The sequence below is a fragment of the Pinus tabuliformis genome, chromosome 1_2 (assembly GCF_031772625.1).
Source record: "Pinus tabuliformis cultivar Carrire ecotype Pingquan chromosome 1_2, CPIR1, whole genome shotgun sequence".
Classification (NCBI taxonomy): Eukaryota; Viridiplantae; Streptophyta; class Pinopsida; order Pinales; family Pinaceae; genus Pinus; species Pinus tabuliformis.
The window spans coordinates 779,958,887-779,981,278 of NC_142298.1; the positions used below are offsets into that span (position 1 = coordinate 779,958,887).

A 22,392-nucleotide genomic window follows, 5' to 3' on the forward strand; every position below is an offset into this window, starting at 1 on the left:
ATCGAAAAATTGCTCCATATCTAATATCCATGTTGTGGGATCCTTGCCATCAAACTTCCTCATATAGATTTTTGGAATATGGTGGGTTTTCGATCCCACATTAGAGTCTATGAAATCATGATTAACATTTCTTTTGTTTGCATCATGAGTTTCCTTTACTACCTTTTCACCATTAGTAAGTATTTCTTGTAGAAAATTTGTCAAATTTGTCTTCAAATCTACCATGTCTCTCTTCAAATTTGTCTTCAATTCTGTCTTCAAATCATCAATCTTAGCTTCCATGCCGTTTATCTCAGATTCCATGCCATTTATCTTAGCTTTTGTTAGCTTTTGTGAGACTGAAATTTGTTGCACTTGGTCTTGTAATTTTGATATATCATGTAGCATTTCTTCCTCTTCTTCATGAGTCATGCTAGAGCTTTCAGGTTGCTTACCAGGTGTTTGCATTTTCTTTCCATAGGGCATCAGTTATTGATAACAATGCTCTACTATTCCCTTTTAATTCCTTCAAAATAATTTTTCAAACCAAGCTTAAGCAAAAATTTAAAAAAAATCTACACACCTTTTTTCACTTTGTAGGAGCTCGATATTGCCTCTGATGTATCTCTGTAATTTTGGATCATCCAGTTCTAAAATTGCAATCTGTAGTAGTCCTCTGTGTCCTATTTCCAATAACACTAGTTTGATCCCAATTGGATTCTCCAAGGAAGAGTTATGTCAAATCTCCCACAGTGACCTGATTATAGAATAGCTCAGTAGAGCGAACTTGTATGACGTGCCACATGTCCATGTTTCGACCTTTGGCTCTGAAAGAGATATAAAAGAAACCACAGTCCATCCTCTTTCTATACCCTCTTACGAAATTTCAATCCGATGCTCAAAGAGAAATTTATGATGATTTTCCCCAAGTAACCTATTTGGAATCTAATTCAAGAGTGTGCAAAAAGACCAACTTCCTCAGATCATATCTCCGCAAATATAGCACGAAAACATATGAAATTTGGACCCGAGATTCGGTGAGATTTCATCTCAAATGGTTTTTTTTTAACTTCTGAAACATCGCAGAAAAAAAGTTATAGCAAAAATGCCACGATGACCTGTTTCGAGCAGCGAAACCCTAGAATCAAAAGCTATGATACCAAATGTTATGAAACTAGCTCAAGAAAAATATAGAAAAGATAGATCAACACCTTAGAATTTAGCCTCTTCAAGGGGGCAACCTCCTTTACATTACATAAATGAACAATTCTTGAATGATTCAAATTACAAAACCTCCTTTATATATATAGGAGTCTAAAGAGTCATAATATAACCCAGCCAACCTAACAATAATAATATAAAGCCACAAAAATAACAATAGAGGGATTCTATGGGGCACAGTAATAACAATATGGGGGCAACAGGGGCACAACAATATTAATAAGGGATACAACTACAATAGTAATGGGGTAATCACTAGTATTATAGGGACCCAACAATAAAACTATCTAAATCTATGGCCAACCCAAGATTCGGAAGCCTAACATCTCCTTGACGCCCGTTTTCAATGCTACAAGAGCTCCCAGTCATGCTCCTAGTGATTTTTTCCTAACAAACTCCAATATTTCATTTGAAAAAACTTCCTTCTTAAAGGATTCTTCCAACTTCATTCATAAAACTAAGTAACTTCACTTGTATTAAAATGGAATTATGGTTAGCTTTGTTATGTTATATCAGTTCATTAAGGTCCTAGTTCTAAAAGCCACTGATCTCATTTCTAATTTATTTCGAAACCATCTCCATAGACAATTGGTACATGAACCATTTGGGTAAATGGTATCATTTTTTTTATGATATATTTTTCATCTAGATTCATGTCTGATACACTCTTATCACCTTCCTTGAACATCTTAATAACATTCCCTCCATGTCCAATTCACCATGGACCTAGAAAATGATCACGCTCTTCCCTTGTTGGACATCCTCATATCTTGTCTTACAAATGGTTCTCATAAATGAATTTTATAGTAAAAATAGGCACAAATACAATTAACCACATGCCCATTACATCATCACTTTGCAAAAAACTCTACTATCTTAAAACCCTATTCACTTGTGCAATTTTAATTTCTAACCCCAATTTCTTGGAGAGAAAAAATCCATTTAAGGAATTTCCAAATGATCAATGGTTATCCTGTAATGTCTCCTCCTCCACACAACAATAGAGTCGAATGATTTATTTATTTATTTGTTATTCAATTGAATAATATCTTCTAAAAATTAAATGATGAAAGAGGAAATATTAACAAGGATGTTCAAAGATATTTGTGTCACCTTAGAGAAATAATGCATTGATAGATTAACTAGCAATGAATTTTTGTTTTCAATGTAATCCCTTTACACTATAATGACTATTGTCTAACAACCAAATACTTATTAATTCCATCTATCCATAAAGAATGGAATGAGGGATCAAGGATGTGAGGTACTCGCATTTATAATTTCAATCCTAGTTAATTTTTCTTTTTATTATCTAATCATAGATTTTATACTTAACACATCGTCCTTTACTCGTGGGGACGTTGTTTTGTCTAATTAATATATTCTTATAATGCGCTTCCGTCCAAGTGTAAACATTGTGAAATACCTACCGATTCGAGAGGGAACTTGGCATGACACATGGAAATATTTGTTTTTATTCAACAAATTTTAGTTGTGTTATATTATTGTTGATGTTCGGTTCATACATTGGTTGATTGACACCTCTCGGCCTCATTAGGTAGGGATATATGAACACTTGACAACCATGGCATAGTCATTAACATGCAAAATTATTTTTAAGTTTTTCAAACTATCTAGAATTTGGATGAGTTGTTAAGTTCTAGGGCACGAGTTACTGGGAGATGGGATGGCTTAGACGATATCAATTATTCATCCATGGCCATTTCCATCCAGCAGTAGCCATTATTTGTAGCTAGATTTTTATAACTGATTGAAGCAAATATGGTCTTCATTCACAGCTTCGTGTTGGTATGTTGTTGGAGAAAATATTACTCCATAATTATGATGAACCTGCCTTCACTTACACTTCACAATGGTCTTACCATTCCTTGGTGCATCATTCACGTCACGACTCAACATGACAAGCGTCTGTAGGGTATCCATACAAAATGGTTGTCTCATATCAAAAGTAAGTAGGTAAGAGTTTCTTTTTTTAGAACCCTAATTTTTTATAGGTGTGTAATACCATTTTCTATCTCTTAAAAATGTTTTCAGGGAGGAGTTTTATTTTTGGAAGTTTTTACTCCACATAGTGTGCGTCATTAACTAGTTTTCTTTTTGTTTTTATTGTGTAGGAGAAACAAGGTTTGATAGTAAAGGGTAAATGACTCACCATTTTGGTCTCTGAGTTATTTTTTTTTGACTATCCTAAGTGAATATTTGTGCTACGCATTGGCTAGTTTGGTACTAACCTTATGAAGAAAGGGATTATTTTCTGGGGACCTTCTTACCTAATTAAAAATAACACTTCAGAGAAAATGGAAATCATAAATTTATCTTGTAGTTGCAATGCCACAACCAAATGGTTAGGAATTGGTACATAATATTTTCATAAAGAAAATGAATTCAATTTTTTTATAAGACACATCTGCATCCTAAATCCTTCAGTCCCATTCCTCTTCGTGACAATGTGAAATTGTACTTGTGTTGCAATAGTATTATATTTATTGTATACTTAATTCATTAAAGAATATGGAAGAAATGCATCAGTACTACATAAAGGGGGGTTTTAAGACAATGTTTGAGACAATTTTTGGGTAAATTGTCTTAAGTTGAGACAAAAAAAGCTTGTGTATTGTCTTAAATATTGTGTTTAAGTGGGTGTCTAAAAAATTATTGTCTTAAAGATTATTGTCTTAAAAATTATTGTCTTAAAGATTATTGCCTTAAAACATCGTCTCTATAAAGACAATGTATAACACAATCATTTTGTCTCTTAGGAGACAATTTCATTTTTGTCTCTCTTGAGACAATTTCATTTTCGTCTCTATAGAGAGAAAGCTTGGATTAGAGACAATATGTCTTTAATACTAGCTATTGTCCCTCTAGAGATAATACAAAGTTTATTTAAAGATCACTTTTGTCTCTCTAGAGACAATATAAACCAATGAATCCAGAAATATCTCACCCCACCAACCTTCTGCTTGTAATGCGATGCTCTTCCATTGAGCTAGCACACTTTAAAGAATTATGTGAAGAGTTATGGAAATCCTGAAAACTACAATTATAGCCATTGATTAACACAAAAAAAAAAAAAAACAAAACAAAAAACAAAAAAAATAACACATGATTTACAATCTTTATAAAATCTTTACAAATATGTACCAAGAAATGTGCATGGGTTTTTGTTGTTTGGGTGTTGCAAGCCCGTGCTTCCATAAAATGAGATGCTGCAAGAAATTCAATAGCCATGCATACGAGTGATAGAAAAATTTTATTATAATTCTACCCAAACAATGGAGATGTCGAAAAAGAGAGGCCAGATCTTTATATGTCGAGGAGAATTGTTACTTGATACTCATCGAGTATGTCTCACCCAAAATATCATATCTTTAGTATGTACTTAGGAGGCTTTCAAGTTCCCTTAAAACAATGGAGCTACCAAAAATAAATGCTACAGTTTCTATTATTTGCAAACAGTGAGGACATTTTCTACTTGTCCAACAAGCCATCCCAAATGTTAGATCTTTTCAGTATCGGTAGTGAGCAGGCTTGTAAGGTCCCTCAACAGGCACATTGTTGGGTCCCTATAATACTAGTGATTACCCCATTACTATTGTAGTTATACCCCTTATTTATATTGTTGTGCCCCTATTACCCCCATATTGTTATTTCTGTGCCCCATAGAATCCCTCTATTGTTATTTTTGTGGCTTTATATTATTATTGTTAGGTCGGCTGGATTATATTGTGACTCCTTAGACTCCTATATATAGAAAGGTGCTTGTGTCATTTGTATCATCCAAGAATTGTTCATTTATGTAATGTAAAGGAGGTTGCCCCCTCGAAGAGGCTGAATTCTAAGGCGTTGATCTATCTTTTCTATCTTTTCTTGAGCTGGTTTCATAACATTTGGTATCAGAGCTTTGGATTCTAAGGTTTCATTGCTCCAAACAGGTCATCGTGGCATTTTTGCTATAAATTTTTTGCTGTGACGTTTCAGAAGTCACAAAAAAAACCCATTTGAGAAGAATTGGTGCTGAAGCGTGGGTCCAAATTTCAGAGCTTTTCGCGTGATATTTTCGGAGATATGATCTGAGGAAGTTGGCATTTTTGCAGACTCCTGAATTACATTCAAAACAGGTGACCTGGGGAAAATCGTCATAACTCTCTCTCTGAGGATCAGATTGAAATTTCATAAAACGGTACAGAAAGAGGACGGACTGTAGTTTTTTGTATGTGTGTTTCAGATTCAAAGGTTGAAACAGTGACTCGTGGCACGTCGTACAAGTTCGCTCTACTGAACTAGTCTAAAAGCAAGTCACTGTGGGAGATTTCACATAACTCTTACTTGGAGAATCCAATTTGGCTCAGACTTGTGGCATTGGAAAGAGGACGTAGAAGGCTACTACAGGTAGCAATTTCAGAATTGGCTGATCCGAAATTACAGAGATACATCAGATTCAATATGAGGCTTCTATAAAGTGAAAAAAGGTGTGTAGTTTTTTTTTAATTTTTTATCTAAGTTTGGTTTAACAGAATTCAAAGGGCATAGTAAAGCATCATTATCGGTAACTGATGCCCCGGGCAAAGAAAATGCAAACACCTAGTAAGGAACCTGAAAGCTCTAGCATGACTCATGAAGAAGAGGAAGAAATGCTACATGATATATCAAAATTACAAGAACAAGTGCAACAAATGTCACGCTCACAAAAGCTAACAGAAGCTAAGATAAGTGGCGTGGAATCTAAGATAAATGGCGTGGAATCTAAGATAAAGGGCATGGAAGCTAAGATGGAGGATTGGATGGTAAATTTGAAGATAGATTTGAAGACAAACATGGAAGAATTGAAGAACTTGCTACAAGAAAGGGTCACTAATGGTGAAAAGGTAGTAAAGGAAACTCATGATGAGAACAAAAGAAATGTTAATCATGATTCCATAGACTCTAATGTTGGATCGAAGACTCACCATGTTCCAAAAATCGATATGAGGAAGTTTGATGGCAAGGATCCCGCCACATGGATATTACAGATGGAGCAATTCTTCGATCTCAATAATGTGCAAAACACACAAAAGGTACGTATGGCAACTTTATATTTGGAACCAAATCAGTTTGTATGGTATCAATGGCTTTGTTCTCGTAAACAATTTATCACTTGGGCAATTTTTACGGAAGAATTGATAGCACATTATGAGGATACAAAAAGCAACACTTTTTTTAGCCAATTGATAAGTCTCAAACAAAAGGGTTCAATAATGGAGCACATTGAGGAGTTCCAAAAATTGAACATAAGGGTAAAAGATATTCCAGAGGAGCATAGGATTGATGTGTTCATAGGGTCTTTAAAGGATAATATCCAACATGATGTGCGCCTTTGGGAACCTGATTCATTAGAGAAGGCATTCAGGTTAGCAAGAAAAATGGAAAGCAAAATTATGGCAACTAGGAAGCATACCATTCACAACTATAAAGATGGAAGTGTTGTTGCCCATAGTCTTCCACAACCTACAAGGTTGACACCACAACAATTGGAAGAAAAAAGAGCAAAAGGGCTTTGTTACAATTGTGATAGCAAATACACAAAAGGTCATAAGTGTGCTGAGAAGAAATTATTCTACATAGATTGTGAAGAGGAAGAAGAAAAGGAGCAAGAAAGGTCAAAAGAAGAGGATATATTCCAGGAACAAAGCCTAGATGAAGAACAAATAAATCCGACCATATCTTGTAATGCATTGGCGGGAATTACCACTCCTCAAACCATCAAGATAGAAGGACAAATCAAGAAGAAAAAGGTAATAGTGTTGATTGATTCAGGAAGCACCCACAATTTTATTCATTGTAGGGTAGCAAAAGAATTGAATTGCTTCCTATATCCAGCACCAGAGTGTCAAGTGATGATTGCAAATGGAGGAACAATAAATTGCTCTGGAAAGTGCCATAATATCAAGCTATCCATGGGAGAATATGTATTGACTAGCCCAATGCTTTCCATTCCAATGGGAGGTGCGGATGTTGTACTAGGAGTCCAATGGCTACAATCCTTGGGTACAATAGCTTTTAATTTTCAAGAACTTTTCATCAAATTTTCTTCGGAAGGAAAGGAAGTTGAATTAAGGGGTATTGCAGGGAAACCAGGAAAGATAATCAGCTCTAATGGTATGACAAAGCTTCTAAAAAAGGAGCAAAGAGGTGTAATTGCACAATTATGTTCGCTAGATGTTTCCACATTGGAATCATCTATTTCTCCAGATCTCCAAAAAGTCTTGGACAATCATTCCAAGGTATTTGAGACTCCCAAGGGTCTCCCACCTATGCGTGATCATGATCATGCTATTCATCTGATTCCAGGAAGTGTTCCTCCAAACATCAGGCCGTACAGATATCCCTATGTCCAAAAAAGTGAAATTGAACGTATGGTTGCAGAAATGCTAGAGGCTGGTATAATTCAACCGAGTCAAAGTTCTTTCTCAGCTCCAGTAGTATTGGTGCACAAGAAGGATGGATCATGGCGCATGTGTCTAGATTATAGGGAGCTCAACAAGCTCACTATTAAAGATAAGTTCCCCATTCCTGTTATTGATGAATTACTGGATGAATTGCATGGATCAATTTACTTCACCAAGTTGGATCTTCGTTCGGGATATCATCAAATCAGAATGAAGATTGAAGACATTCCAAAAATGGCATTTAGAACTCATGAGGGTCATTATGAATTTTTGGTCATGCCTTTTGGCCTTACCAATGCACCTTCAACATTTCAAGGTTTGATGAATTCAATTTTCAAACCATTCCTTAGAAAATTTGTGTTAGTATTTTTTGATGATATACTAATCTACAGCAAGTCTTGGAAGGATCATGTTGAACATGTTGACAGGGTGCTACAACTATTGGAGGAGAAACAATTATATGCAAAAAGATCCAAATGTTTCTTTGGAGTCCAGGAGGTGGAATATTTGGGTCATATTGTATCTCATGAAGGAGTTAAGGTAGACCCTAGCAAAATTAAAGCCATTAAGGAATGGAAAATCCCCACATCCATAAAGCATCTGCGAGGATTTCTTGGGTTGACAGGGTATTATCGCAAGTTTGTTAAGAATTATGGGAGAATAGCAGCACCTCTAACAACATTATTGAAGAAAGATTCATTTTCATGGACTTCGGAAGCAACAAAGGCCTTTGAACATCTTAAAGAGGCAATGTGCCAAGCACCGGTCTTAGCTACACCGGACTTCACAAAAACCTTTATTGTGGAATGTGATGCTTCAGGAAATGGAATTGGTGCTGTTCTAATGCAAGATGAAAGACCCATTGCTTTTGAAAGTCGTCCAATCAAGGGAAAATTTTTAAGCAAAGCTATTTATGAGAAGGAAATGTTGGCAATACTCCATGCACTTAAGAAATGGCGACCCTACCTAATGGGAAGACACTTCAAGGTAAAAACGGATCATGATAGCCTTAAATACTTTTTAGAACAAAGATTATCCTCTGAAGAGCAACAAAAGTGGGTCACAAAGATGTTGGGTTATGACTTTGAAATCATCTACAAAAAAGGGAAGCAAAATGTGGTGGCAGATGCACTCTCAAGAAAGGATGAGGATGTGGAAGCATTGTTGTGTGCCATTTCTATTATCCAACCAGATTGGATAAACGAAGCAAGGGAGGAATGGAAGAATGACGAAGAAGTGTGGGCACTTACTCGAAAGCTACAACAAGATTCCAGTACTTTTGATACATTTAGCTGGCAAAATGATTCGTTATGGTACAAAGATCGCTTATACCTCTGTAAGAATTCCCAGCTAAAACAAAAGATTCTTATGGAATTGCACACTTCTCCCTTAGGAGGGCACTCAAGATTTTTAAAAACTTACCACAGGGTTAAGAAGGAATTCTTTTGGGATGGCCTTAAATCAGATATTCAAAAGTTTGTGGCGGAATGTTTGGTTTGCCAGCAAAATAAAGTTGAAACAATTAAGACACCGGGTCTATTACAACCTTTATCCATTCCAAGCCAATGTTGGGAGGAGGTTTCAATGGATTTTATCACAGGTTTACCCAAGTCTGAGGGAAAGAGTGTCATCATGGTGGTAGTTGACAGACTTACCAAGTATGCACACTTTTGTGCATTATCACATCCATTTAAAGCCAGTACAGTTTCTACTGCATTTATGGAAACAATTCAAAAGCTACATGGAAACCCAAAGATTATTGTAAGTGACAGAGATCCCATTTTCACTGGATTATTTTATTCTCTTGGTACTCACTTAGCTCATAGCTCATCTTATCATCCTCAATCTGATTGGAAAAATGAGATAGTAAACAAATGTTTGGAAGGATATCTTCGTTGCTTTGTATCTGATAAACATACACAATGGGTCAAATGGTTGCCTCTGGCTGAATGGTGGTATAACACTTCCTTCCATACAGCAACAAAAATGACCCCATTTATGGCACTTTATGGGTATCAACCACCATCCATCACATCATATTTAAGAGAAAATTCTAAGGTTCAGGCAGTGGAACATCACATCGAACATCAACAACAAGTCCTCCAACTCTTAAAGGATAACCTCATGTTGGCACAAAATAGAATGAAACAACAGGCAGATCAACATCACAATGAAAGAAGTTTTGATGTAGGTGATTGGGTATTCCTACGGCTACAACCATATAAGCAAATGTCCCTAAAGCAAGCTAAGAAGGATAATAAATTATCACCAAAGTATTATGGTCCGTACAAGGTGTTGCAAAAGATTGGTACTATGGCATACAAATTGGAGCTTCCTGCAGCTTCTCGATTGCACCCAGTCTTCCATGTTTCATGTTTAAAGAAGGTTATAGTTGACAAGCTCCCAATTCAAACAATATTGCCAGAACTTGATGAGGAAGGAAAAATTATATTGGAACCGGAAGCAGTCACAGAAACAAGAACTCGACAGCTACGAAATCAATCAATTTCAGAGTATCTTATCAAATGGAAGAACTTATCCGCTGAAGATTCCACATGGGAGGATGAGAATTTTATGCAGAAGTATCCAGAACTACTCAAGCGTTGAGGACAACACTTTTTTGAAGGAGAGGGGCATGTTGGGTCCCTATAATACTAGTGATTACCCCATTACTATTGTAGTTATGCCCCTTATTTATATTGTTGTGCCCCTATTACCCCCATATTGTTATTTCTGTGCCCCATAGAATCCTTCTATTGTTATTTTTGTGGCTTTATATTATTATTGTTAGGTCGGCTGGATTATATTATGACTCCTTAGACTCCTATATATAGAAAGGAGGTTGTGTCATTTATATCATCCAAGAATTGTTCATTTATGTAATGTAAAGGAGGTTTCCCCCTCGAAGAGGCTGAATTCGAAGGCGTTGATCTATCTTTTCTATCTTTTCTTGAGCTGGTTTCATAACACACATTGATATACTCTACCTGATCAGGAGAAAGCTTTATTAGCTTGGCACCCAACTTGGGAAAGTGCAGAGCAGCCACCTTCTCATCTATATGCTTAGGTAGAACATAGACCTTCTTCTCATACTTCCCTAATTTCTTCTCATTCCAGAGCTCTAATTGAGCAATGACCTACAACAAAAACTAGAGATTATGCACCATCTATCGAACATCCACCTATGTAGCAATGGATCATACACAATAATATAATCAAGGGATTGGTATGCCTACGCAATATAGTATGTACAAGCAATGGTTGCAGGGCATTAGAAATATTTACCTGGTTTGTAAAGGAGCAAGACATGAAAAAACTTGGGTGGCCATTTGCACAACCCAAGTTCATCAAATGTCCCTCTGCAAGAAAAATGATGCCACTTTTGGTGTCACGGAACACCCGCCTATTAGTATGAGGCTTGATGGCAATCTTCTTAATGCTAGGGAAAGTTTCAAGGCCTTGCATATCAATCTCATTGTCAAAGTGATTTATGTTACAAACAATGGCATTGTTCTTCATCTTCCTCATGTGATCTACCATGATGATGTCCTTGTTGGCAGTGGTTGTCACAAAGATATCATCAATGCTAACTACATCCTCAAGGGTGAGAATGGGAAGGAATTCCATAAGTGCTTGCAAGGCACATATAGGATCAATCCCTATAATAATGACCCTAGTTCCAACGACTTTCAAGGCTGCAACACAACCCTTGCCAACATCTCCAAACACACAAACAACAGCAACCTTAGCAGCAATCATGACATTTTTGGCTCTCATAAGACCGATTGGGAGAGAGTGCCTACATCCATACAAGTTTTCAAACTGAAAAAGAAGAAAGAGAATCAGAATCAACACAAACTACATCTACAATAGAAAATTTTTGAAGAAAAAAAAGATCTGAGAAATTTGGCCCTGGATCTATAATTCACAATAGTTCCAAACTTTGATACAAGTCCAATCATATCATAAAACCTTAGTTAATATTAACCCATCATAACCAGATAATTTAATATATGCAAAGGTCCTTGATTTTAAATATGAAGATTCTTCTACACCCACCATGAACTCACATTGGTTCAACACCCTGAAAACTGAAACTTTTTTTAATGTAGTGGAAACTAGTGAATCCTAAAATGTAATGCAATGCAAGCTAAGTATACCAAAAGAATCATGATGTGATCTCAATGAAACCTAAGAATCAAGCCAACTAATAAGAGAAGTGCAACTCATAACATCATGAATGAGACTAAAATTCCCCCAAGGCGATATGAGATCCAACATCAGGAAGCTAGTATCGCATGATTAATATTAGCATTAATATTAAGATACTTCCTAATACTCTTAATAGATATAAGATAATACTATCAAAACTGATAAATAACAATCTGAAATTTACCATAGTATACTATAAATCTGTATAACAGTTTGATGATGAGATCCTAACTGCTTTAAAACAACTACAAAACTCATTGCTAGAACCAAAAACACAACAACTAATCAAGATTCCACATATCAAACACCCTGACAAGATCTAAAAAACAACAAACCCACTAGAAAAGTGAATTCAAAGGAAATGAGAACAAATTTCAAATCCAAACCACAACACCTAGACAAGATCCTACTTCAAAGCACCCTCATGAGATCTCAAAAATCACACATCTACTTGAAAACATCTATTAAAAAAAAGAAAGCGACAAAGAAATGAGGCAAGAATCCAAATCCAAATCAGAACATATAAGAAAGATCCCATTTCAAAAACTCAGAAGATATCTCAACATCCCCACCACGCCCACCTGAAAACATCTATTAAAAACAACAGAATGTTTATGAAAAAGGACAGAGAGCATGGCTATGACATTAATTGGTGAAATTGGACACTTTTATGACAAGCATGACCCACTCCACCATATGTTGCATGAGTTTTAATGTAACGGGGCTAGGTACAGGGAATGGGGATTTTTGGAAAATAGCAATGGATCATACACAACAATATAATAAAGGGAATGGTACACCTGAGAAATCTAGTATGTACAAACAATGGTTGTAGATCATTAAAAATATTTACCTAGTTTGTAAAGGATCAAAACATCACAAAACTTGGGTGGCCAGTTGCACAACCCAAGTTTATCAGACGTCCCTCTGCAAGAACAATGATGGCGCAGTTGGTGTCAGCGAACACCCACCTATCCGTCTGAGGCTTGATGGTAATCTTATTAACACCAGGGAAAGTTTCAAGGCCTAGCACTTGTAAATAAAGGGGTACTTGCAAGATTTGATGTCAAGATAGGAGGGTTTCTACTAATTGCTATACAAGAAAACAAGTCAGAAAGATTTTAATAAATATTTTAAAAATAGAAAGCAATTCTTGCAGATATGAGAGAATATATAAAACCATAAATGCAGGCTTTGCAAACTTAGTTTTCCTGTGAGAGATTATAGAAACTTCAAATGTAGAAAGAAAATGTTCAAATAACTATTCTAATTTGACATTCATAATGCAAAATTCAAAGTATCATACAACGCACTCAGGCTCACAAAACCTCTATGGTAGTGAAACGACAACATGTTTGACCTAAAAAATCAAGAGCATAAAAATTCTATTAAATTCTATGATGCACACTTCTGATTTTGATTATTAAGCCTCATCATTTTTTTCCCTACTAAAAGAAGTTCTCCAAACTTACGTTCATGGTAAATTCTTTCCAGCAAAGGGAGTATATGTTATTGATGGCTACTAGTTGCCCAAATGGGTTTGAACCCATTGGTGAGGAATGGTGAGATTTCCAATAATGACCAATGTTCAATTCCCATGAGAGAATTTGGCCCTTGATATTGCCATGGGAGCACCCAAAGTTAGTGGTCAAATGTGTGAATCTTGCACTGCACTAACCCTATAAGCATATCAAAGCCAACACTCTTGTCATCCTTAAGACTAGACACTAGCTGTTTTGGCTACAACCAAAATTTCAACCCTAAGAGTTAGCTCAATTGAAGCATCTGCCCAAGGCATGTTGTTAATTAGGAGACTATAGGTCGCAAGTTCAAATCCAATAATAGTCCCTTGGGATTACCAACCACCATTATGGCTCACAGTTTAGATGCCCTCCACCAAGATACTCCAAGGAAGAAGAGAAGAGATTCGACAAGTTTTTCCTTGGAAGTGATACTAGTTTTCTAAAAAAGAAAACAATGAAAAATTATTAACAAAAAAAATTATATTCTCAACAAAATATGACCTTCTATCAATTCAAAAAACATGGATATAGACCTTACATAACACAAAATCCAACTAATACACATTTTTGTTTTTTTATGCTTTTCCTCTTTTAATTTAACAATAAGATTGAACAACCTTTAGAATGCATTTCTTCTTATTATCTTCAGTATGAAGGGCCAAACTAATCAATTAACAAGTGCATTATTATAAATCATTTGAGATAAACAACATACTTTTCGAAACTTGAATAGTTAAGAAAAAAAGCATTACTTCAGGACACATATGTACCCACTTGAAATTGTAAAGGTATTTCACTACAATAATTTACCAATTTGAAAATGGTCTAATTAGACATTTCACTACACCAATTTGAAAATGGTCCAATTAGGACATAAGAAAACACATTTGTATACATACAAATCAAATAGAACAGTGAAATTACCTTTGTACAGTTTAGAAAGTATGTACATGACAACAACAACCTCCATGATGTTCCTCTTACTCTTCCCAAAATTATCTTCCTCCTCTCTTCCATCCTTTATATTAATAAATGTGTATTCTCCATACATTTCTGATATCATATAGCCATAGAAATATGGCTTCATTTCAACATTGGGACCAGTATCAATAGAGTTGTCATAAAACTCCCTATTTGGGAAAAGACTTATCAATGGATGCATGCGATATTGTACATTTAGAAGATGAACTGGGTGCCCAAGCCTCTCCAATCATTCAAAGAGACTTCTTCGATATTTCATTTTCTCCAAAATATGATGAACCAATCATTAAATGGAATTAATAAATTTATAAGAACCTTTAGGGAAATGAAATTGGGAAGAGACTTTTGAAAAGGCCACTGTAAACAAACCTTGTTGATTACTATTGCTGGTAGTTGCTTTGGATCTTCTATCAGAAATGCATGTGTTACACCTTCAATCTATAGTTCAATTGTAGATTCGGCCTATTTGAGTTGGGCCAGCTCATCAATAATCAAACAGACAAATTTTGTTGCCAATTTCATGTAGCTCTTTCTAGGCGATGGTACAGTTGAAAAGACCACTTTAGCACCTGACAAACACATTTCAAAAATGTTTTTCCTGGGGATTGTTCTTGCATAGTGTAGTTCCTTCCTTAGGAGATTGATACATTCACTTCTCGAGAAGAAAAGGGCTTCTTTTAATAACTTTCTATTGTTAATCACTCTTTGTCTAAATATCTCTATGCACTTTCTTGCCTCTTCACAAATTTTTGCATCACCGGAAAAGCATGCTCTAAGAATTTTCTCTTTACATGCATTTTTCTGAATTAGATTTACAAAAAACTCAACAAATTCAGTCAAATAATCCAAATCTTGTTTCTCTGAGATTGGTCCTCGATGATCATTCAATAAAATCCTTGCACACTCAAAAAATTCTATAGCTATGTTTCCAAGCCTTTTTTTTCAAAAAATGTAGAAAGTTAACTAATTGTGTCTTTTGTGTTGTTTCTTGGGAAACCTCATATTGTGAAACCACTGATTCAAGAAAAGATGCCACTCTCTACCTCCATCATGTCATTGGCACACAAAATTTTAACAGGCATTCCTCTCGACATGGAAGGAAAATATTTTTTAGAGGACCTTCAACATCCAAGCGCTCCTCATTTCCAACTAGTAGAAGGTCACTCGAGGTCAAAACACACGCAAAGTTGCATATATCGAGGCACTAATCAGATGGACTTGTAAATAATTTCAAGAATCTCAGTGAAATTTTTGATATTGTAGCATTTGCTGGTGCACACACTAGTACTGTGTACCTCTGATGAAGTAAGACAGAAAGAAGTGAAACCAACATTGAGGTCTTCCCTGTCCTAGGGGAGCCCTGGATCAGATTTATATAGGGACGCCTTTTCTTCTTAGCAGCATTAACAACACTAAATATAGCAGAAGCTTGAGAATCATTCAACATGCCTAACTCATAATGTTTGTTTCTCAATATATATATATATATATATATATATATATATATATATATATATATATATATATATATATATATATATATATATATATATATATATATATATATATATATATATATATATCATCTTCATTATAGTCCTGTAAAACATAGTCAGGTTATGGCTCATTTTCTTTCTTGTCCACTCAACTAGTTACATTACAGTTCACTAAAAAACAATGAAAAAAATATATATTTCAAATTCTATAGATGCCTAAAATAGTACAAGTGCACACCTTCGTATTATAGTATACTGCCTTCCCAAGCATAACCAAATTTATTGCGTCATTGCGTAACTTGGGATGCAAAGCATTCCAGATTCACAAATTTGTTCCATGTTACCAAGATAAATACCAAAACATTCATTTCTCATATTTCTTTTTTTTGGCGCAAAAATGATGCATATCTAGAACACATGTTTTCACCTCGAGAAGACTGCTATACGTTGTCCTACTTACTAAAGCCAACATGGAGTCATGAAGATCTTCCACATGTTGAGGTACTCTTCTCGCAAGTATAAGAATATAATTTGGTTTTGGCGTAAGGTTTTTTCCTCCCTTCCTCTCTCGGATGACATATTCTCTGTCAATAAGCATCTTGTATACCTCCATTGCACCATGTGATGGCCATATTTTTTCGGGAAATTCTACAGCTGCATATGGAGCTTCGGAGATGGATTCAAGTGTATTGTGGAGTTCTTCCCTCGTTTCTTCTATTAGATGTGAAATAAAAGAGGCAACGTACTCCGCTATGGATTTAAACTTCTCAGGGGTACATTAGACCTGAAAAAGTCATCAAAAGCCTTTGTTTGAAAATTGTAGATTTCTATCATAAACTTGGCAAAGTACTTTGATCATTAGGACTGATTCTATGCAACACTTTTAACCTGAAAAAATCATTAAGATCCTTTGTTTGAAAATTGTAGATTTGTATCATAAATTTTGAAAAATGGGAGCACTTTGACCACTAGGATTGACCTGTGGAATATTAACGACAACTATTCTGCAAAACGCAAGCACCTCAAACCCACCAATAGCAGTAGGAGGTGCTCAAAGTCAAAAAATTAAAGTGCCTCAAACCCACCAACAGCAGTAGGAGGTGCTCAAAGTCAAAAAATTAAAGTACCTCAAACCCACCAATAGCAGCAGGAGGTGCTCAAAGTCTGCCTCCATCCCATCATTGCCACAAAAAAATTTAGCAAGGGTTCCTCTCGATATGGAAGGAAAATATTTTCTAGAGGACCTTCAACATCCAAGCACTCCTCATTTCCAACTAGTAGAAGGTCACACAAGGTTAGAACATAGGGAAAGTTGCATATATCGGGGCACTAATCAAATGGACTTGTAACTAATTTCAAGAATCTCAGTGCAATTTCTGATATTGTAGCATTTGTTGGTGAACACACTAGTACTTTGTACCTCTGATGATGTAAGACAAAAGGAACTGAAACCAGCATCGACGTCTTCGCTATCCCACGGGGGCCCTGGATCAGATTTATATAGGGACGCCTTTTCTTCTTAGTACCATTAACTACACTAAATATAGTAGAAGCTTGAGAATCCTTCAACATGTGGGACTCATAATGTTTGTTTCTCAATATATCTATATCATCTTCATTTTCTTTGACATTGTCTTCATTATAGTCCTGTAAAATGTGGTCAGGTTAGGGCTCATTTTTTGGCTTGTCCAATCAACCAATTAGATTACAGTTTACTCAAAAACAATGAAAAAAATAGATATTTCAAATCCTATAGAGGCCTAAAACAGTACAAGTGCACACCTTTGTATTATAGTATACTACCTTCCCAAGCATAGCCAAATTGATTGTTTCATTGCCAACTCAGGATGCAAAGCATTCTAGATTCGCAAATTTGTTGCCATGTTACCAAGATAAATACCAAAACATTCATTTCTCATATTGCTATTTTTCGCACAAAAATGATGCATATCTCGAACACACATTTTCACCTTGAGAATACTGCTATCTTCATATTCACCTCACTTTGTCCTACTTACTAAAGCCAACATGGAGTCATGAAGATCTTCCGCACGTTGAGCTAATCTTCTTGAGAGTATAAGAATATAATTTGGTTTGGGCATAAATTTTTGTCCTCCCTTCCTCTCTCGGATGTCATATTCTCAAGTGGGATTTATTTTTATTAATGAAAAATCTTCGACTTACGAAAAGAATAACACACTATACTCACACACAATGCAATAAGCAAGCCCTCATCGATGTTATGCACTACTTTAAATGGGTTTAGTAGCCTTGGATGGCGCTAACAATCATAGTTGAATGCATATGATGTTAAATAATTTAACCGACAAAATGTGCCTTCGACAATGGTAACTAAACATACACTCCATTTACTACATTAAACAATCAAGTGAGGCTTTAATAATTGTAACCAAATATACAAGTCGTTGATAAAGTTAACCAATGTAACACACCTTTAATAGTGATAACCAAGATGTACATGTTACTAATCAAGTGACCATTGTGTCATGCCTCTAACATGAGCAATTGAGCATAAATGTTGTTGATGGGGTTGACCTATCTAACATTTCTCCCATAATTGTAGTCAAACATGCATGATAATTTGGTTTATCTCCTAGATAATGTTAATAAAAAATACATGTTAATATCCAACCTAACGTGTCACTAATAGTGACAATGGACTGTGCTTGTGAATGACTAAGCTAACTGACTTGATATGTTTTTCACTGAGATGATTAACACATAACCCACTACGTTGACCAAGTTGAGAAACCATTGGTTTTGTCATTGAACTGACATGCCTTTAATAGACACAACCAAATGTACATGATGTTAAACCAGTAAACCATCATGACATGCCTTTAATAGTAGTAACAAAGTGTGCATGTTCTGGATTGGGCAAACCAAACTGATATACCTATGATAACCATAATTGACCATGCATGTTTGTTGTGATCAACCCTTCAAGTTTTCCCTTGCTGCTATACAAAATTAAGCATGCCATGCAACTCTTAAAGTAACTTTGATACATATACAAATTAAGTTTGTATTTACTTGATCAATTTGTGTTAGAATGTTTCCTCTTTAAAGGTACTAACAAGTAAAATCATAAAGCAACTAAATCTAGCAAAGTTAACTAGGAGGTGGTTTGGCTAGCCCATCTTGGCTGGAGATCTCATACAAAGATCAAGTTGGAGCTTGTTCATGGGGATTCAATAGTGCCTACAACCACAGCTGAATTATCCTTATTGGCAGGGTCCCAATTCAACACCTAAAACAAAACCCAAATGCTTCTCCTTCTAACACCATGAGCGCTTCATTCCAGATTATTCTTGGGTGTTTGGCTAGATATTGCAAAAGTGGTGTAGGCAATGTAAAGGTAAGACTACAAATAGAGTGTGTGAGTGTATGTATTGTCAATTGGGCCTAGCCCAGGCAGTTAAGAGGAGTGTTAATTTTGGAGAACAACTGTGTCAAAGTCAGAGTAACTCATTTCAACCTAAAATTCAACATTACAAGTCAAATGATTTATTTTCATTTAGGCTTAATGTTAAATCAGTCTAGAGCTCAGGCATGGTTTTCAAACATATAGCCCTACAACAGTAGCATTTTTGTTTGAACATTCAAATCTTTGTCATATTAGAGGTACTCTAGATATTATGGGCTTCAAAGTCAAACCCTTAGAAAGAAGGATGTTGAAATTTAAGAATGAGGCGACCCTGCAAAGCCTCAGAACCTATGTGTAATGTAAATATTTTTAGCTATACATGTTACAGTAATATAATTATTTTATACCACAAAAAAAAGATTAAAAATAAAATATTAACCAAAAAAGAAACATAGTTTTAGAGTTTTTACTAGACAAACATATGTTGACTGTTTAATTGCAGTTTATCAAAGGAACAAGCTGGCACAGGGGGTATCGGCTTTATGGGAGGTCCCATGGTTTGGCCATGCTATAAGTCACATCTCTGTTATAAAATCTTCTTACCATTCTACACTAGCGACTCCTCTATTATGGTAAGGTCGATGCCAGAGTGTCTGGTAGGTAAGGGATTTTTGGTTGTATGCAAAGTGTTTGGAAGAATGCTTGAATGAAAGGTGGATGTCTAAAATATGTTTGTAAGAAATTTCCACTAGAATGAAGAGGGTAGACATGCATTTGTCCCTCTCTCCCCATAGATAGAACTTGTAAAGCAAGGATCTTTAATTTCAGACCTGCCCCTTTTCACCATATTTGTAAAACATCTATCAAAAGGGACTCTTTGTATTACGATGTCAGCAGTTGACTTAGTAGCAAAGCTTGCTACCAAAATCCAAGAACATACAAGAATTTCGGCTACACTTTTGAGACTTTTGTACAATGACAGGATACTAAGAAAAGAAGTATGGCATCACAAATGAGGCTTCAATCTCCCTCATCATAGAGCTAAAAGGTGGAGCCAAGGTTGGGGGGGGGGGGGGGGTGGCAGGGCTTCTTCTATTACTACATCCAAGTGTTTTAAGGAAGCCCTCAAGCATGGCCCCCAACTCTTCAAATTTTAAGGATTTTCCAAGTTCAGGCTTTATGGTTGAGAACTCACAGGACACCCCTACCCTTGAAGTGATGGATACTGACACTACTATCAGGGTAGTAGAATTTGTAAATCAACTAACTAGTAAGGGACTGTATGTGAAGTTCCCAATTGATTCAGAAAACATGGGGTATTTTCTTGATAAGGATGAGAAGAAAAATTCATGTTCACTAAAAGTGTCATGTCGTGAAATTGAAGAATGTGAAACTACACTTGAACCAGAAATCATTGAGTTCTTTTGTTTCGCATTTAGAATAGTACTAGTCAATGTGTCTTAGAATGTCTAACTTTCTTGTGTAGTGAGCTTGGAATAGAAATTAAGATCATATGGAAAACTTCTGAATTCATTAATTGAAATTCTATTGGGATTGGGATTACTATTGTAATATATGTGTGCCTGCTTGGAATTAGCATTGCTGTGATCTCCTAAATTCTTTAGTAGGTGGACATCACTAACCAAATGGTACTCAAATAATAGCAGGATATGCTAACTGACAAGGAATAGAGATTATAGAATTGAATTTATGGAATTACATGAAATTTTCATGGATTTTGTAACTGTAAAAATTATTGTACCCAAACTATCAATGGAAAAGGTCCAACTTAGAAGTACAATCCTCAACATGCCTTTCAAACCCAACTGATGATAAGGTGGAACTTCGTTATCTAAAACTGGATTTCATTTGGAACTCCATTACCTAATATTGGATTTCATTTAGATTTTTATATGTTGACACAAGCCATGGTTTGGAAACAAAAGAAAAACAACAACATTGGTCAAGAATGTCATATGGATATTATGTGGAAATTAAGTATTGGAGAGATACCCTCCTAGTTATCAAGTTTGAGGTTTTGTCACCCGAGGAGGATAACTAGAGGAATATAATCATACTTATCTTCAAATGATAAGAAATCCAATTATAATAATCTGAATATTATTTGAGAAGGATAATAATAAGCCTTTAATGATGAGTAATCCTATCATGAATATGCATTGACGTAGTGAAATTTTCAAGCACTAGGTTGGAACATAAACACTGATTTCCATGGATGAGAAAGCATTGTGGTGCATGTGGGCATCAATCATATATTCCCTTCTCTTTTAGAACCTTCAAAAGAGTTTCCAAATGATGTTCCTACATCTAGAAACAAACAAGTTTCAAAATCACATTCCTACATCTAGAAACACACATCATTTTCCTCTAATTCAAAACTTGAATCGTTCGTTATTAGATTGTGTCAGATTTTTATTCGAGTTTGAAATTGATGTCAACTCCATAGTTAGTAATCAAAATTTGTTAATAAAATAGTTACTGATGATTATTTTCTACATCACTATCAATTGTCATTGTGAAATAAATAACATGAGATTAATAAAAAGTCTATGCACAATTTAAGGATGGTTTTGGATTATTTATATATTTCTATAATTTGGTGAGATTGAAGTCTTCTAAGCATAGACATAAATAAATTAATAAAAATGTATTTTTAGTCAATCAAATTCAAGTCATACAAACATGGGAGACCAAGGATCACAACTCCAACATAGATAAAGAAAGAAACATGGACCAAGAACTGGGATTGCCATGAAAGAATGGATGATATCCAGATAAGAGATTGCAAGATTTATGCTTAAATTTAGAAATTACTAGTCAAGCCATGTCAAGTTAGTGCAAGCTCAAATATCAATGTACACAAGGAATTGTACTACTTACCTACTGTCATTGTTGATTACATAAGATAGAAAAGAAGACACGAGCATTATTGGAGAATTATTGGAATTTTACAGTGGAAACAGAGGAAGACGTTTAACATGATGATCAATAGAAGTATGTTGGTCTCTCTATGCTAAAGGATGTAAGAAGATAATAATATTTTTATAATTTTAATCATACATGTACTCAAAACTATCTCTATGATTATTGAATCATTCATCTCTGCAAACTTGATCCAAAAT

General features: G+C 35.3%; 1 protein-coding gene across 1 annotated transcript; it reads right to left on the minus strand.

Moving 5' to 3' along the window:
• Positions 1-4,730: 4,730 nt before the first annotated feature.
• On the minus strand, positions 4,731-11,711 carry LOC149208193 (adenosylhomocysteinase-like). Its single transcript, XM_089398260.1, has 4 exons — positions 11,622-11,711; positions 10,935-11,471; positions 10,622-10,786; positions 4,731-4,787 (listed from the first exon to the last, which is right to left on the minus strand). Exons 1-4 carry the CDS (start codon positions 11,709-11,711, stop codon positions 4,731-4,733), a joined length of 849 nt encoding a protein of 282 aa, XP_089254386.1.
• Positions 11,712-22,392: the final 10,681 nt, after the last annotated feature.

Coding starts and splice junctions, on each gene's coding strand:
- LOC149208193 (XM_089398260.1), bottom strand. CDS start 11,711: ATGGTGGGTGTAGAAGAATCTTCATATTTAAAATCAAGGACCTTTGCA. Junction 11,472..11,621: donor ATGGGTTAATATTAACTAAG/GTTTTATGATAT, acceptor CTTCTTTTTCAG/TTTGAAAACTTGTATGGATG. Junction 4,788..10,621: donor ATCAGGTAGAGTATATCAAT/GTGTGTTATGAA, acceptor CTAGTATTATAG/GGACCCAACAATGTGCCTGT.